The sequence below is a fragment of the Amphiura filiformis genome, chromosome 15 (assembly GCF_039555335.1).
Source record: "Amphiura filiformis chromosome 15, Afil_fr2py, whole genome shotgun sequence".
Classification (NCBI taxonomy): domain Eukaryota; kingdom Metazoa; phylum Echinodermata; class Ophiuroidea; order Amphilepidida; family Amphiuridae; genus Amphiura; species Amphiura filiformis.
The window spans coordinates 15,543,304-15,561,545 of NC_092642.1; the positions used below are offsets into that span (position 1 = coordinate 15,543,304).

An 18,242-nucleotide genomic window follows, 5' to 3' on the forward strand; every position below is an offset into this window, starting at 1 on the left:
ATATATTGTATGGAGGAAACTCGTAGGTTATTTATGATTTGTCAAAAATACCATCACTTCTTGAAATGACATATATTGAATTGAAAATTTCCTAGCGTTTACCATTGATTACATTTCTATAGATCAGCAGAATGATGCACTATACGACTATTGTTTATTAATCTTTCGTACATGTAACATGTGTAAGGCATGTCCTTATTATAAACATATTTGTAACATATAGGTTTAAATACTAACAACGTCGATTAAAATCAACTGCGTAAAAACATTAATCCTTGGAATTTTTAACAAATCACAATAAAGAATGTTGAGCTGGACAGATACACCAAGTATATAATTATATAAACATGGAGAGACAATACCGTAAACGCTCGCCTAATGGCGCTGTGGGCTCCCTTGACATAACTGGAATTTTAGACACATACTTAAAGTTCCTTCCCATAAAAATCACACCAGCAAATAAGGGCACATACCCTTAATTCTTGTTGGGTTTTTTAGAGGAGTGAGCTCTCTATTTGTACATGAAATTTACCCCAGGGCTAAGGAGCCCAAGAGCGCCATTAGGCGAACGTTTACGGTATATTACGTAACGTATTGTTCCTTTGATGCCGATTTGATTTGCCGAACAAAGGGGTTCCGCCATTAAACTGGCCCGCTTTACACAGCAAGTGACCACAACAAAGTCACGAGAAAGTGGTAGCATTGTTAGTTACACAAGATGGTTACACGTACACAAACTTTCTGTATATGTGATTCCACATCCAAGGCGGCGCCCAAAGTGGGGATTTGAATAGAATAAATGAACACACTGCATGTATGACCTGAAGATATAGATCGACAGTACGCCCAATTTATGAATACAAACACCTAATAATAAGTCACCTATTGCACAAGCTAATTCAATCGCGAAAAGTTCTAAATGCCGGTCTATTCACTGACTGTATTGTTACAAGTTCTTCCAGAGCCACCTGTCGCATCCGAATAGTCTTATATAATAGTTGTAAAAGGCAACATTGTGAAGGCCGTAAAGATGTTAATGCTAATTTGGCGCCATTTATGCACACAGCAATAAGAACCAATATCTGAATAATAGAATGTCGCACATTCAAATTGCCAACATAGAGTAATGTTGTGATTTGACTCTGATCAAGTCATTCAGGTTGGTATCAACCACCTGGCAAGAGAGTCACCAGAGCAGAAGTTCAATTTACTGATTTATATATTTTAGGCAAAGTACAAAGTCTGTTGACCTTGAACGTTCCGGAGTATGAAGTCATCTACACATTTACGCCATGCAAGCACCTGGTCTGATTCGAGTCTACAACGATGACTATCTGTCTGCTTCTGAATGAGGAAGCAAAATATCTTGTATTTGACTAAGTGTGTTAATCCTTGGTGTCATATACTAATCACATCACACCTTACAAGAATCTGTTATCGAATGTGTGCTTTACTATATAGGGTTTAATCTGATGTCTGTTAACATGGGTTATACTAATGTGACGGTGATACGACATGATACATGACAAGTGATAGATAGTACAGTGATACATCACGGTATCTGTCATGTATTTTATTTTGTTGAATACATTTAAGATAAAATTGATATTACGAATTTGAATTTAATAAGATTAGAAGGGAATCTTTCATTCTGTTACACGGGGTGTACTTTATCATTGCGATTTCCATTGTCTAGATTATGGTATTAATGAAAAGTTACACCTTGAAGTGCTTGCATGTACTCTCAAAAATCGCTTTATATATTGTGTTGTATGTGTCGTTTTATGATAATGTTTCGTTTCGACATTCTTTGCATCATAACTCAAGAACCACAAGACCTACAAAAGTGTAACGATATATTTCTTCGTCAAACCCACTTTCAAATAACTACAACAATTTTCGCCAGGATAACATGATTCGAACAATTCACAACAGGTAACTACTCTAATTGGCTTAAAGGCTTACAATTCCAGATTTGACCACAAGACAACCAAATACTGGAGAAGAGAACAGTGCAATTCCGAGCATGTTGACTAACACTAGATTCAGGTATTGTCACCAAAAGATCACGACCTGCAGTTGGGTCATCGCACTGCTACAAAATGTAGTTGTTGTTCACAACAACTAACTACTCTTTAAAAAAAAGTGTTGAAAAACGCCTGACATAAAAGTGAAACAATTGGTAGACAGAGACGATAAATAGATGATATCATGCTTTAAGATAATACCAGGGCAATTAAAATATTCTTGTAATAATTATTTGACCTTGACTTAGGAAGCGCTAAATTTCACACATGTAGACTACGATATGATGCATCATTTAGATAGAAAGCGTCACATTGCATCATTGGCGCTATAATGGCGCCAAGATGTACTTATCGTTCACATTGCTGGAGTGGCGTTAAGCAAGTAGCTTAATTAACGTTCAATGGTAATACACAGTGGGACGGCGTTAAATATATGAAATGTTTTTAGCATTATTAACTAATGTTTACCATTCCAGAAACACACGAACGCTTTCTGATGCGTGCAAACATGGTACTGGTGGTTCAGTTAGTTGTTGACATCATTTTTTCATCCCATAACCAAGTTGGTACATATCTGTTGTCTCTTTTGCTGTAGACAAATCCAGAAGGTGCACCTGTACAGCCCAGTGATCCAAATTCGAAAATTAGACATTATATCGATTAGGACCGAATTGAAAGTCCGACTCTCTAATCAGAAATGAGTTCACATTGTTATCAAACAATGAACAACGTGGCTACCGGAATCTTCACATGCTTGACACTGTTACTTGCAACTGACGCGTGCAATTATTGGGATGAAATAAAACGCCCATCTTATTTGGGTAGACACAAGGGTTCCGTGCAGGGCTTTTCGTTTCAATTAGTCAACCAATCACCATTGTGGGACAAAGAATGTTCTTACTTCCATTTTGGTTGAGCGCTTTACCAGTCATCACCAAAATATCCCATCTATATACCACCTCCCACATTTCTCAAGCTGTCAGATCCTGGGCTTAACAACATGTTGCTTGGGACTCCCTATCTAGAGTAATCACAAGAGCTAGGCGACAATCCGAGTTGGTCATGTTGAGTATAATCAATCTTACAAACTATTTTGGACTCTGAAACAGGTGACGCCACAGATATACATGAGTCATGTATCTAGAGGTATATCTTGGCGAAGCAATATACATTGATATTAGTAATAGCAACAGCAGTATGTGTGTATCTCTAATTGGATAAGACTCAATTTATTTACACCATAAAGTAAAACTCCAGAAGGAGAATTAAAATACTGCCGTTCTGTTTATCTTTGATGACATATGAAATATTGAAAAGAAGCTTTGCACTTTACTCAAGTTCATGATCGACTTATACGAGCATCCACTAGGATCCACAACATGCTCATCTATCAGGGCACAGTTCTATAATCCCAATACATTTGCACATTCATTGAATGACCTTTGAAAATTTGGGTACAAGATCTCATACTCTGCAACTTGAGGTCAAGTTTTGAACTATGATTGTTTCATTGAGGTTATTGAATTATGCCATTGGTATGAGGCCATTATGGTCCATAGTGTTCGGAGCATGTGATGTACCTGTCAGGTCAGTATTGGGAGCGGCAATCTGTTTTCTTTGCTTACTGTTCATTTCTTTGTGGTTGGAAACATCTATTGTAATCATTGGAACTAAGACGGTATGCGCGGTACTCAGCTCTGTTGCTCGAAAAATTTCCTGATCAGAAAGGCATTTTGTTTATGTGATTTGATAACGAATTGTTAGTTTTCATCGTTTTCATCCCATTTTATTTTAACCAAAACCAATATTGTCCGAGGACGCAATTTGTCTGTTGGTCACCTTTTAGGCTACCGTAAGCAAAAACAGAAGACACTACAGTTGAAAAAGAGTCGGAAGTCTTTAATGACATTGCTATCAATAAACGTCCAACAATTAATTTAAGAAAAGATTTGTCAGAAGTATTTTCAAGATTTCGACGACAGTCATTATACTTTGCATCCTTATGTGCATTTATGATTGATCAAAATTAGATACCAGAAGGTTATTTCAAACACCTTCCGTAAGCACCTTCTTTAAAACAAGTACAATTAATGCTAAGCAAGGTCAATACGACAAAGTTGTCTTGAAGTGTATTTTTAAGTAACAACGTTAGTCGTAATGAACAAGTGTCATGTGAAATTCTGCAAGGAGTCTTAGATAAGCCTTCAAAGTATTTCAAGAAGCAAGGTCAATATGAACAGCTTCGGCAGCTGTCTTGAGGTATTTTAAGTCATTTCAAGATTATTTGCAATGGACAAGTGTCAAGGTCACTTCAGGTACTATGTGTCTTATGATCTACTTTTAGCAGTTTTAAGGTTTACCTGAGAATGGATGAAATTATTTGGGAGGTCATTTTAATGGTCGGTACATATGTTTAGTGGATGTATACTTAGTATTACCAGAAAAGTATAATACGGACCCCTTCGAAGTGATCTTCACTGCTTAGTGTGATCTCCTCTAGCGGAACAACACATTCTAAATACAGAAATCGTACCTGACTCAAAAGCAATTATTTTTCATGATTTTGTTTTATCGGCTCCAAATTATGCTAACTATTTTTCAGCATGTTGACAATAATTGCTTCAAATAATTGTTTCAAATACAAACCTAATTTGAAACGTTTTAAAGTGATCTAATGAAAGGTTTTATTTGCACATGTGTAAAGTCGCGTACATGTAAATAAGATTAGATGTTTGACTATGAAATTTGCAAAGTGGTCACTTTAGTTTACATTTTCAGGTACAACACCTGTTCATTTATCTGACAGCCTTATAGTGCAGATGCTAAGTACAAGTAATGTGCATTTCTTGTTAAGAGCATGTTTTTTACTTGCCCCTAATGTGGTTTAATCAAGACATTGCTTTCTTTCGTTTGATCCCAAGATAATTGATAAAGCAAACGTGCCAATACGCATGTTGAACACCAATAAATGAATTTCCATCTAATCGTTTCATTCATCGGGAAAACTTTGTTTCACGGCAGAGTTATACTAAATCCTGCATTCATCCTCCTCCATGTCCTCGATGTTTATCTACTATTACGAATGTAAACTATCTATGAACACTGGGCAACCTTTTTCCTTATTAATGCTACATATCTATCTGCATAGGCAATGAACTACTTTGGATATTATATCCCTTGATATTCAGTTCCGACTCCCAAGAGAACACAACTCATTTTCCGGAACACATCAATGAGTTGAATGCAATGTGAACACATAAAAATCGTGACAAATCTCCCTGTAGATAGACTGTTTCAGCGATTGTATCTGCACGCCCTATTTTCTACTATTTGTGTGTAATTTATGAATTTAACCATCGCCCTAGTGTAAGAATTGCAATCGTTAGCCTATGAGGTAATCTTCAGCAGAGGTTTGATCACGTATATATTCAAAGTCTTCCAGAGGCAAGCATGTTTTAATATGGAGCCGCAATAGTTCAATTGATTCGCCATTTTTCAAATGTCAGTTGCGTTTCCTCCATGACAAGGAGAACCGTAGGGTGTGTCTGCTATTGTGAAAGCTCGTTCCTTGGAGCTTGCTAATTGTGAATGTAGAGGAGAAAAGTTGAACGAATTAATATTGGGTTTCTGATTAATTGTTGCCAAATGTCAACAATGATATTTTTGGCATCATTTGCTCATCATTATCTGTCAACTCCTCGCTATATTCGCGCCATCATAAAACATATATTTGAGATAGACCTACTTGCTATAAATAATCTAGCGTGTACGGTACATTTATTATATATCGATAGCATCAGCATAAGTACCTTGTAACGCTTATCAATGTGGAAAGAGGTACTGATACTGGGTAACATGGCCGTAGAAAAAAGGCGGGGAAAAAGGTAGATTTCCGCAAAATTAAACCTGCAGACGATTTAGAGAAAATTGATCTTCACTAAAAGTAGGTCTGGGTGAAAGCGCGCTAAATCTGCTCATGATGAAATTGTCTGCAGTTGTCAATCTTAATACACATATTGATGACTCCTCTGGTGTTAGATGACACTCTGTAAGTAAAGAGGAAGACATAAACTTGTGTTACGATGTGAATTTGGGTGCCAATTTCCATGGCATATGTGTGCACATTTGGTCCCCATCCGTACATCCTGTCCAAGAGGTAGGGAGAGATAGTATTTCGCCGGTACAAGTTATACAATGTAAGAATATTAAATCGAGGGAAGCACATTAAAGTACTCTCTGTTTACACGGGTCTTGACATTAATACCATTCTGTTTGGAATAAAAACATGAGTAATACGACAATATAATCCACGTTTTATATTATATTTCAGCAACATCTGATGATATTAATCGTTTAACATTATGCGTTGATGTTTATCGTTCTCTTGCGTGATGTGAAAAGAAAAAGTTCAACCAGTTTCAACAATATCTACAGAAAACAGTGAACCAGCTTTATAAACCAATATACAAAAAAAATTATGATTTCCATGATTTTTGTTCCTGTCTCACACATCTGACGACTCCGTTTCCCTATTTCCCCATGTTCCTTATCCCTGTTACCGCACCTTCCCATTTTCAAATTCTTACTATCCCTATTAGATCTTTCTCTATATCCCACAATGCTCCACATGATTCTTTCGCACTTCCGCTGGCAATATTCTCATGTCCGCATCCAAATGCCATATTTTACGCGACACGTTAAAAGTCGTACACGGAGATGATGAGCGTATTCGACCATCTAGAATCTGGAATGATGGGATAGACAGAAAAGATCTACTCTATTTTGTCCTAAATTCTCTTGACGAAGATTTGATATTATTTGTATCTTACCATAATTGTGTTCCTATTTTTGTTCTTACTCTCCAGATTCGGCGGAAGAGTAAAGCTCACAATGCCCGTTTGCAGGAAGGCGACGAGATCGTCACCGTCAATGGACGGAACTGTCAGAATCTGTCACGTGATGTCACTATGTCGTACGTCGATGGCGCGAAAGAATCGCTAGATTTAGAAGTTATTAGGTATGAAGACGTTGTTGTTTTGTCTGTCCATCTACTCTAATCTAAGCTAATAAAACCGCGACTTAACATGCTTAAAGGATGTCAGTGATTTGCAGACCCGGAACACCCAAAAATCCGTGAATTGATGTTAAATGGTTTATTGAACGATTGGTGCAACAGTGGTCGGTAACAATCTGTTAACGACAATGAACGAGGCCTATTGAAAACAAATTTCCATTACACCCGTAATTCATGTGTGCTGTTAATGAGTTAATTGATGATACTAAAGTTTTGGTGGTGTGTCGCTGCAGGATTAGGGTCCGTATGTTATTGTCATTACTAACACTTACTGGAACAAACCCAACAAGAAAGTGCACATTCCTTCCACGTAATACATATATCTATCTGGTGCTTATAACTTAGCCTATAGGCCTATCCTTACCATTAAAAGCGCAAAACATGCTCCCACAATTACGTTGAGCCATTTGGTGATTTATTTTAGCGTCGGTATACAACAAAGAGACCGGGATTGAAACAAATCCCTTCTTCGTCAGTCCCATTGGTTTCCATTATTAACATGAAAGAAATTATACCATAGCCAACTGCAATATTGGTATCATGTTTATAGCATGAATAAGCGATCTGTACCTAAACTAGACAATATGAGACAAGATAGCAATTCTTTAAGTGAAGTTGAACACTGGTGGCGCTATTTATTTATTTATCTATTTATTATTTATTTATCTTGTTTGCATCATTGCAAGGGGCAGACGCTTGTATAATAACATGACAAAATCAGAAAAATGAGTAACAAATAACAAGCAAATTTTCTAAAAATAATTATCTTGAAATGAAAGGCATAACTCATATTATTGGGCTAAATTAGACTTAAAATATCGCCCTCAATTTGCAGACAAATATACAGTTTATGGAATAAAAATCACAAAAAGGCAGAAAAAGATGAAACATTTGATAAAGAAAATTAGTATGATAGCTGTTGGTATTGTTCAGATCCTGAATTAGAAATTATACAATGCTTTTGTTAGAAAAATTAATAGATGATCACATCAAACAACCGTGGAAGAGAATTGATATAGGACAAGTTTGCTATACCTTGGTTTACATCTCTCATGAAAGAACTATTGGTACGTTGACGTTATGACTTTTTGATAAAACCTTCACCTTAACCCAGTTCATGACATGTATTTCCTATTCATTTTAACAATTACAAATAATTAGATGTTCATTATTTTGATACAAAACCGGAATATGACTTATTTTTCCCGTAAATATGGTAAACATTGAAATGTCACTATAGTTGACAAAATTGGTTGAACTCTCGACCATGTCGACATACAAAATGCAATGCGAACACGTGCGCCTCATTAATCTATGTGTTGATTCATCCTGAGCCATGGTATTAAATGATTGATGAACAAAATTTTAAAGAATTTCAAAACATTTTATGAAGTTGGACCGGAAAGTGAGCTACACGCGAGTAACATGGTGAAGTTCATTGTCATCCCAAGGGCACGAAGCATTCAAACCATACATCACCATGATATATGTGCCAATAAGTTAACAACTGAAATGGCAAATAAAAGATGCAATTTAATCACAGATGTACACAGCTTCCTATTTGTATTTTTCAATTTAATTATTAATAAGTCATATATCGCATTGCCAGTGCAACACTACCTTGTCACCTGAGTAAATGCCCGTGAGTACCTCATATGCATAGCAATACAGCAGTATGGTGTAGCAATGATAAGAATGATCGCATAGAGGCTACACAACATTACCCAGTGGCGCTAATGGACATAAGACGGTGCACTGACACCGCATACTGACGAATAACATATGACTATAAACAGTCCGTATCCCTATGTATTATTCTGACTAGAGAGGCGACGCCACCGATCTTTTTACAGTGCAACGCCGCGTCTGCCTTGGTCGCCACTCGCGCTCCGCGAATCTCATATGGTATGGGTTAGATATAAGCTGTTTATAGTCATCTATTCGGTATTATGCGGAAAACAAATCATGAGCATTCCATACGTTAAGGCACAGTACAATGGGTTTTATAAAATGTTTGTGAATGGTGCTCAAATGTATGAGATCTCAGAATAATCCGTGTGGAAAAACAAAAATAAAAATTAACAAACATACACAGAAATAGAAACGTCATGGTGCAGCGTAGTTTCACATAGTGACAAACACCAGATTACTATAAACCAACCCATTATATCAATCAATTAAATGGGCACGGAAGGACGAAAACCTCTATCTGCTTTGCAGAGATTGACTTTTTTTACAAGTTGCGTCTTGCGTGCGCTTCACACCCACCACCCATCACCACCAATTTACACCCGATCTAACTGGCATTCTCCATAATATGCAAGATGTCCGCTCCCAAGTGTTTACGTCGTATGTCATTTATTTATACTATATGTCTCGTACAGGATATCTGAGGGTATTATGAATTGCATTACATTTTGCGTGTTGGCAATTATACTTAATATCAGTTTTCATGTTCCCAACATGTTGATACATCAACACTTCTTATCAATTACACCGAACACCATCCAACTTGTATCAGTGTTTATAACAACCTTTTCTTTCTCTTATTTCTTCTTTATTTGCTCACGTACAGACGAGACAAAAATTTCAACACAGTGAATGCTTCACCGTATAATATATCCAACAACAATCCCAACATTTCTACAGGAAAAGCTGCCACGATACAAGTACAGCCTTCTGGAAGACCAGGTAAATGGGAAAATAATACGTAAATATCTAATTTCGTCCGCAAATTGTAGTCCAAGACCACAATGCTAAAACATTGACAAGCTTAGCAGGGATGAAGCCGCTGAATTCCATAGTAAAGACTTGCAACTAACGGAGTTCTAATATAGAAGAGCCCCGCAGGACATTAAAAAGAATTGTGGTCCTGGACTACAAGTTACGTACGGAATCATATTTTCAGGGACATATTGCAATAACCTCTATTCAACACTGACACCTCAAGTTTCTCATGTTTTTGGGCATGATATTTTTATTAGTCTCATTTTCATTCAGGCGTTATTTTGTGAGTGAACAAGCATGTCGGAGTTAAAGAATTATGTCGTGACAGATGGTCACGTGTGGAGTCCCGGTGATTAATAGAAAGCAATACAGATAAAGAGTCGGCGTGAAAATCTCCATCAAAGTATCACTAGAAAAAAGTTGTTAGGACATGCATAACGTGCATAACAACAAATGTGGGTCCAGTAGAGGGAAGACGTGGGCGCTGCTCCATCTAAAATCATCAAAACCATGCAAATCCACTTGGGGCGGGGTACTAGGAAAGCGAGACTAGTGCTAGTTTCGAGCCTCCCACTAGGCTCTCTTTCGGGATATCATAATGCCGAAAGTCTCTTTCAGTCCTGCTAGGGATATCAAATTCGGTACTTTGCCCACGTATCTCATTTTTGGGGGGAATTTTTTATCAAAAATAGAACAAAATGTGACTTTCAAAAGTCTTTTGTGGTACAATAATAATGTCATATTTGTGCACTTGGTCTTATAAGGAGGACTTTCACCGAAACTGCCGGCAAAAATCTAGTACCGTTAGGAGTATGTTATTTTCTGGTCCTACTAGGGGTGTGTTTTTATAGAAATCTGGTCCCACTAGGGATATATTTTAAAACTAGTCCCGGTTGGGGTTACTTCCAGGAACCCCGGATCTAGCATGGGATCCACGAAAATCCCGGGGGCAAAATCAGCCCATATAGATCATAATAGATCCGCGACTGAAAAAAAGTGCTGGAACCTTCTTATTGACTTCAATTTTATCAAAATGTATCAAAGCAATATCAAAATGCTCGGTAACTATCATTTTCCATATATTATACTACTACTTTAAGGGCTGAAAGAATAAATCTCAATCCCACCGCTGTCACCAATGTAACGGGAATCGGATAGGCCTGAAATGAGAAAAATGGACGCGATTGAGTGTCTGCCACATCCGCATACCGCATTAGAAGATCCACTATAGAGATGAAGAGACTTTAATAAACACAGGTTACTCTACGATCTCGACTTCAAAGTGTGAATTTTAGCTATAATATGTATTTGCTGGCCCACTTGTCCCTAATCAAATTGTGACCAAATTGCTGCAACGAAATGAATATAAAGTTGCAAGTTGGTGTTTCGAGACATCCTGGTTAGCTGAGTTGATGTTCTTTGTTTGTCGCGCACCTGTTCAAGCCAGAAGTATGTCTGTGTGTCCTTTGTGAATGGGGCACAATGGGCCATTCACGAAGGCAGACCACCAACGCAGTAGCCAGGGGGTTTCGAAACTACCAACTTGCGATTTTACGCTCATTTCGTGGTAGCAGGTCGCAATAAGATTCACTCTAGAGACTTAAGTATATAAGCAATTTCGATCTTTATTTGAGTGAGTGCATTAAACACGGATCATAATTACAGGTCTCAACGGAAGACCAAAGTACACAATCATCTTCATGTTAGAATTTAGCAACCAGAATACTAATTGAAACAAATAAGCCAAGTTGATATTTTGCCACATCATATTTTTAAAATATAGCATTAACGTCTACAAATAATTATTACCCAATACCCATAAGTTGATTGCAGTACAGTCCATTTCAATCACTTTGGAGACTTATGTGTAATGTAAAAATCCCGCAGGGTACCAAATGGTACTGGCATACAAGAACTGGAAGATCTCCGCCTGATAGATTCCATCATTATAACATGAATCATACTGACAGAGTTTAGATGCTGAGAGTGTGAACTAATTCGTATACCAAAATACATTGAAACAAAGGTATTAAAATAGATATGCTGTGTGTTATGACTGTCATTGTAAAGAGTCAACGTGACACTTGTATTAGAGAGGAGGTTAATTGGTAGAAATTGTATGTCTAGGTAGATGTAAGTTTCATAGAAGCTATCAGCAACATACCACGCTGTCCATATAAAAAGTATTTCTGGTGAAGCAACTTGTTTGCATAAGCAAAGGTATCATAAATAATTCTCGGTTTCCCTTCACACAAGCACTCAGGAAAATGGAACTCATTCCCCTATGACTGATGAACATCTTGCACAAATTATTCTTATTGCAGCTTCCGTTGGCGGTTCATATAATCAAAGCACTAATGTCCAAACTCGTACTGTACCAGGCGAACGAACACAGACGATAACTAGAACGGTGACATCGAGAGTAGGAGATGGTCCCGAGAAAACAAGTACCACTAGAGAGGTTAAGTCATTTGGCGGACCTGGTGGTCAGGAAACCACTACCGCTGTTATTAACACAGGTGAGAGAAATGGCCATTCTATTTGGCTAAGCTTATATTAGTCCAACACATCTAGCTCAGTATCGTCAGCAGTACAGACATTGACTGGTATCATATTAACAATAACGGAATACCTTTCTCCAGTGACGTTGTGCGATAGACACACATAATGATAAAGGATACGACGGTGGGCTGTTTCTCACTATAGAAAAATTATTTAATTCGTGTACATCGTGGAATATACTCTTTGCGTGACTGTGCGTAGTAAGCTGTTGTACGCAGATAACCTCGCATATGCGATATATATATGTACGCGTAGAGTAGCGGTGTACGCTCGTGTATTATCATGAATAATCGCGGAGTAACAAGCGTAATCTCCCACGATGTACACGAATGATATCATTTTTCTATAGCTTATACTGCGAATAATGAGCACTGAACTGGATTGATGTTGTCCAAAGTAACATTATAAACAATGTGTTTCATTGGTCCGTGTTTGGCTCTTGCAAGTAGAATATGATCAGCTATAAATGCTATGCTGGGGTTCGTTAGAGTAAAATGTTCCCTGAAAGTTGCATGTTCGTTTTAATTTGAAGATTCTCAGCTTTTGCGCTCAGAATGTTATAATAATCTTATCAGTCTTGTCAATCTTAACTTATTTGCTTCAGATCAGAGCGTGCATGTACTTTACAGCTGAATTACACGAATGCTCATTGCTAACAGAATGCTCCGCTCACTTTCATATAAATCCGCTGAAATATTTACTGAAGTCAAGCAATATTTAATAACAACGTCGTTAGTGACATTATCTTCCTATTATTAATGTGATTTATCCATTGCTTTCTTAACAGGTGGTCCGCAACAGCCACAGCAGCAGCAACCAAGACAAGTGATATTCCAGCCCAAACCTGTCGGCAATGCCAAGCCATCAGGATGGTCTCCTAGCCCACAACCACAACAACAGCAGCGCCAACCTGAAAGCGTCAAAGTAGGACAGAAAACAACCATCCATCTACAAGGCAGTTACGATGACGATAAACCCACACCACAAGGAGGTGGAGGTGTAGATCTAGCCTCATTGATACCAACCCAAACCACACGCCAGCAAAGTTTGCGGCCATCTCTGGCTAAACCTCAGAGTGTTTCGCCTATGGCGTCTCCTAGGCATTCACCAGCGCCTAAACAGGAACCACCACAATGGGAGGCACCATCATGGACTCCGGCACCAATCAGTTCGCTACAACAGCAACCACAACAGACACAAGAAAAGATACAACCACCGTGGATGCAACAACAAAAATGGAAGGAACCACAACAACAGCCACAACCACAAGTGCAGCCACCACAACCACAACAACCACCACAACCACATCCAAAGATACAACCACCATGGATGCAGCAACAAAACGGAAGGAACAACAAGAACAGCCACAACCACAAATGCAGCCACCACAACCACAACAACCACCACAGCCACATCAAAAGATACAACCACCGTGGATGCAAAAACAACAATGGAAGGAACCACAACAACAGCCACAACCACAAGTGCAGCCAATACAACCACAGCAACCAAAACAACCGATACAACCCCCGTGGATGCAACAAAGATGGCAGGAACCGCAAGAAGAAGAGCCGTCACAAGCTCTGCCGCAACCTAAAAAACCGATACCACCCCCGTGGATGCAACAAAAATGGCAGGCTCCGGAAGAAGAAGAGCCACCACAACCACAACAAGTGGAACCACGTGAAAGATACAGCCACCGTGGATGCAACAAAGATGGCAGCAACCGCAACAACAAGAGCCGCCAAAACAGCATCATACGTGGCAACCACCTTCATCTCAAACACCTCCACAACAGGAAGAACCCAAAAGATGGAGCGCCCCACCTGCACCCATAAATACGAACGTTGGTAAAGAAATGACCATCACTTTTGGTGGTCCACAGCAGCCTATGAATATCCCCATTGGTGTAGCAGCTCCAATGTCCATATCTTCTACTGCCCCATCTCAACAGTCAACGGTGACAAAATACTCAACGAAGACGGTAACCACCTTTCAGGAAACCACCCACGATGACGAGTTCTCTGATGAAGAACCTGAAGCGATCACCAAGACAACGACGACTTTTGAGATGTCGTCTTCATCGATACCATCTCCTCCTAAGCCTCCTCGTCTCCCTGGAGAACCTGTAGACATCATGGAGGATCCGAGTATTATTCTGAGAGGGGGATTCAAACCAAAGGATACTAAGAAACGTAAGTAGATGTAACACTGAGACAATAATATTGAAAGAGAAGTTTCCATATTCCACAATAACGATTACAATCATTTTAATCTATTTTTGAAATAGTTTGAAATAATGTCTTAATTGGGAATTCTTAACTTTAATAAACCTGACCTTTGGATTTAATAATTTAATAACCTTTGACAGGTGATTCCTCTCCTGTTATACAAGACCATGACGGGCTATTCCATTTAAAATCCGCACTACCCCTGTGGAAGTTTTATTGAAGTCTTCAGTAGAGGGAGTAAAAGTTTCAAATACAATAGACAATTATTGGGTAACTTCCATTTGAAATACTCACGAGTAAGATATGGGTAAAGCCATAATAGTGGGAGAATGGGTTTTAAAATGATTAATTCTGACCAATCATATTTGAAATACATACTCCCCCTGTGGAAGATATTTCCAAAATCTTCCACAGGGGTAGTGTGGATTTTAAATGGAATAGCCCAATGTTCCCTTCATCTAATGCAGCAGACAACATATTGAACTAAAGTATAAACATCAACGCTTGAATCTAACTCATGAACTCACACCACTACAAAACAGTATTTAATATTTTCGCATTCCATCTTTGTAACTTGTTTTTCTTTTCAGCAGCCTACTATTTTATTCTTGTTGATATTGATAATTTATCTCTTTTTTCATGTTTCTGTTTTCGTATTTTCAGTTAAAATGCTACGTCCGAAGTCATATCCTGGTGCATTTGGTGCAAGTGACGAACCTGACATGGATGAAACAGACAAGATGAAAGTATGCAAAACTATTGCTGATCTTCTCATGTTCCCTAAAAACAAACAAGCGAAGGGTGCTAAAATGTTTGCCAAACGACGTAAGAGGAGTGCCAAATATACCATTGAAGCTTTTGGAGTCCGCGGCGAAGATGAAGAATTACCCACACAAATTGGTCCCAAGATACCCCCTCCTCCACCCAAACTCGATGATAGTCCGTTTCCTATGCCTAATGCTCCACCTCCTCCTGCACCACCCCCGCCTCCGCCACCATCTCACGACCCTGTTTTTATACCAAAATTAGGTATATGCATAACTCCAACTGATTTTAGCATTACAAAGAAGAAGGATAAATGTGAACATAAGACTGTTACACCACAACAATGCGGAATGCTTGTGGCTGATTTAAAAGGCGCCAGTGGGAGAGGAGCGTCTATGTTTGAGCGTCGTCGGAAACGATCGGAAAAGTTCGTATTAACGAAAGATGGTGGTAATGCACCTGGCGCTTCACCCGATAAAGAGAATGAACCACCTAAAACTGTTACGCTAGAATTTATAGCGAGACATGGTGGGCCAGAAGAAGAGGAGGAACCAGCACCACCACCACAGCCTACGCCTCCTGTAGATTTACACAGAAAAACGCCGTGGAGGCCGCAATGGAATCACCAATAGGCTCCATCGATTCGGCTTTCGACGGCTTACCAAAGAAAAAAGGTTTTACTGGCGTTGATTCTCCTCTAACTCAAGATAGGCCCAAACCTCCCGCAGAATGGATGCAAACAACAAGTATACTCCCGCAAGTTCCTGCCAAACCTCCTGTGGAACCAAAAATCAAGCCTAACTTTCGAGCTGGTGGCCCGACCACTCCGGACACTAATGGGCATTCGTCCCAGCCCTTATTTAAGCCAAAGTTCGATGCTAGGAAACAACAACAAGATAAAAACTTTAAAGACTTTAACGTTAAAGCAAGAGGCTGGAGTCATTCTCCTCAGAACTCTCCAGAGAATGGCACTCCTCCGTCGGCTTCACCTGCATCGGTGCATTCTGGGGAGTTTGCCAGTAGTAATCAAGGACTAGCCGCATCGCTACCAGCCCAGCCGTTGAAATACAGCGGTGGGTATAATAACTTTAACGCGAAACCAAGAAGTTTCGGGCCAGGTGGAGAGGCACCGTGGGCATCGTCATCACCTGGAGGTGAAGAAGACATGGAAGGTGATGATTTGTGAGGACAATGTTGCTTTAAGCGAAGTCTTCAAACCTCTTGTCAAACACTTTGACAAAATGACTATTGATATTATGCAATTTTTATTGTATACATGTTTTTGGTATTAATTTTTTAAGTTTAGAATGATTTCATAATAGTTGTGTGCTTTCAAAATAAGAAATGTTTGATATGAAAAGCAAAATTTATATACGATAAATGGTATGATATGTGAAGTAGGGTATGATAATTAAAGACGAAAGTGGTGTTTGCCTGGAGTCGAATTTGAGTGTAACCGCTTTGATGATTACTATGCTAACCTTTGCTGGATACATTTAGTACTTAACTGCAATATTGTGTTAAATAAATGTTATTTGTGATTTAGTATGTTACGTCTTTACGAAAGGGTATATTTTTTATTTTAATATTTGGAATTCCCTTGTCTTTTACAAAATTGTTTATTATTATACAGTCAACCGGCCTGTTCTCCTAAGAAGAGGAAGATTAAGTGACAGGCTGAAGAGATTATGATTGGTGGTTCGTTATTGTTTCGTGCTTGAGGGGGCGGAGCTAACCTGCTCTCCTCGGCGTGCATGCTATGGCTGGGATTTGAGTGGTCTCGGTCCCAGCCATTTTGTGCTCCTGCGTCACTATGGTTTGTTTAGTAACGAAGGAGCACAAATCGGCTGGGTCCGAGACTGGGATTTAAGATCCCTGATTGTTTATGTTAAGTGTACACTCGTTTTTGAGCCCCGCTACTGTGAATTTTAGTTTATTGCTCTCCTCACCATGCAGGGTGATTGGTTGTTAAGGACACCGATATGCGTGGGGACGTTTGCTCCACCCTGTATGGTTTTCTTGCTTGTTTATTTGGGTGTACACTATCGTGCGTTAGGGACGTCGTTGTCATACCGACTTCTAGAAGTTGATATTCGTAATCAAATACAGTACGCGCAAATGTATTAATGATGTTTCAGTTACTTACGTGCCGCGAAGTTCGATCAAAATGATATCGTCTAAAAGCTGATCTTAATATCACTTTAATGTCACCTTTTTTCTGTTCTGTTCCTAATGCGATATTTGTAACCTATGCAGTATGTACTCTTCTATGAATTGAAGTTACATGTCAAACACTATAGAAGTCTAGGTTAAAACTAATTGTATGTCCGTGGACTAGAAATTTTTAAAATGTTTTCTGTATCTATTGTTTTATTATACGTAAATTAAAAGTACTTTCCTTTGACTATAAAACGATGCACAAATTATTACAACTCAGTTTAATATATTATTGATATGAAGCAAATTATAAACAGAATGATAAAGAGAGCAATAAAAGTCAGGACATTGGAACAGTAAATTTCTTAAATTTTCAATTTTGTTCTGAATGTTTACAATAATTGCCAATGCATCCCTTCACGGAACATGGCGGAACAATCGTCTGTGCCAATATTGCATAAGAATTGTTTGGATCAATAGCTTTCTATCAATGATGATTTCAGGCAAGATGTTTGGTTCACAAAATTATGCCACCGTACTGGTGACAAGATATTGGAAAATACATTATTACTGAATATTAAATACAAAGACTACTACTGAGATGGATGCATTTTGAGCAATTTTATGATTATTTATGGTCAAACCATTTAGAACATCTCTGCATTACATAAATTGATTGGGATAATGAAGAGAATGTAC

At 38.5% G+C, this 18,242-nt stretch overlaps 1 protein-coding gene across 1 annotated transcript in view; it reads left to right on the forward strand.

The window, feature by feature from the left end:
• Positions 1-17,904, forward strand: part of LOC140171297 (uncharacterized) — a 32,967-nt gene extending 15,063 nt beyond the window's left edge. The window contains 7 exon segments of the mRNA XM_072194527.1: positions 6,893-7,044; positions 9,677-9,792; positions 12,153-12,347; positions 13,178-14,226; positions 14,228-14,585; positions 15,285-15,992; positions 15,995-17,904. Coding sequence (XP_072050628.1) covers positions 6,893-7,044; positions 9,677-9,792; positions 12,153-12,347; positions 13,178-14,226; positions 14,228-14,585; positions 15,285-15,992; positions 15,995-16,572 — 3,156 coding nt within the window. The 3' untranslated portion in view covers positions 16,573-17,904.
• Positions 17,905-18,242: the final 338 nt, after the last annotated feature.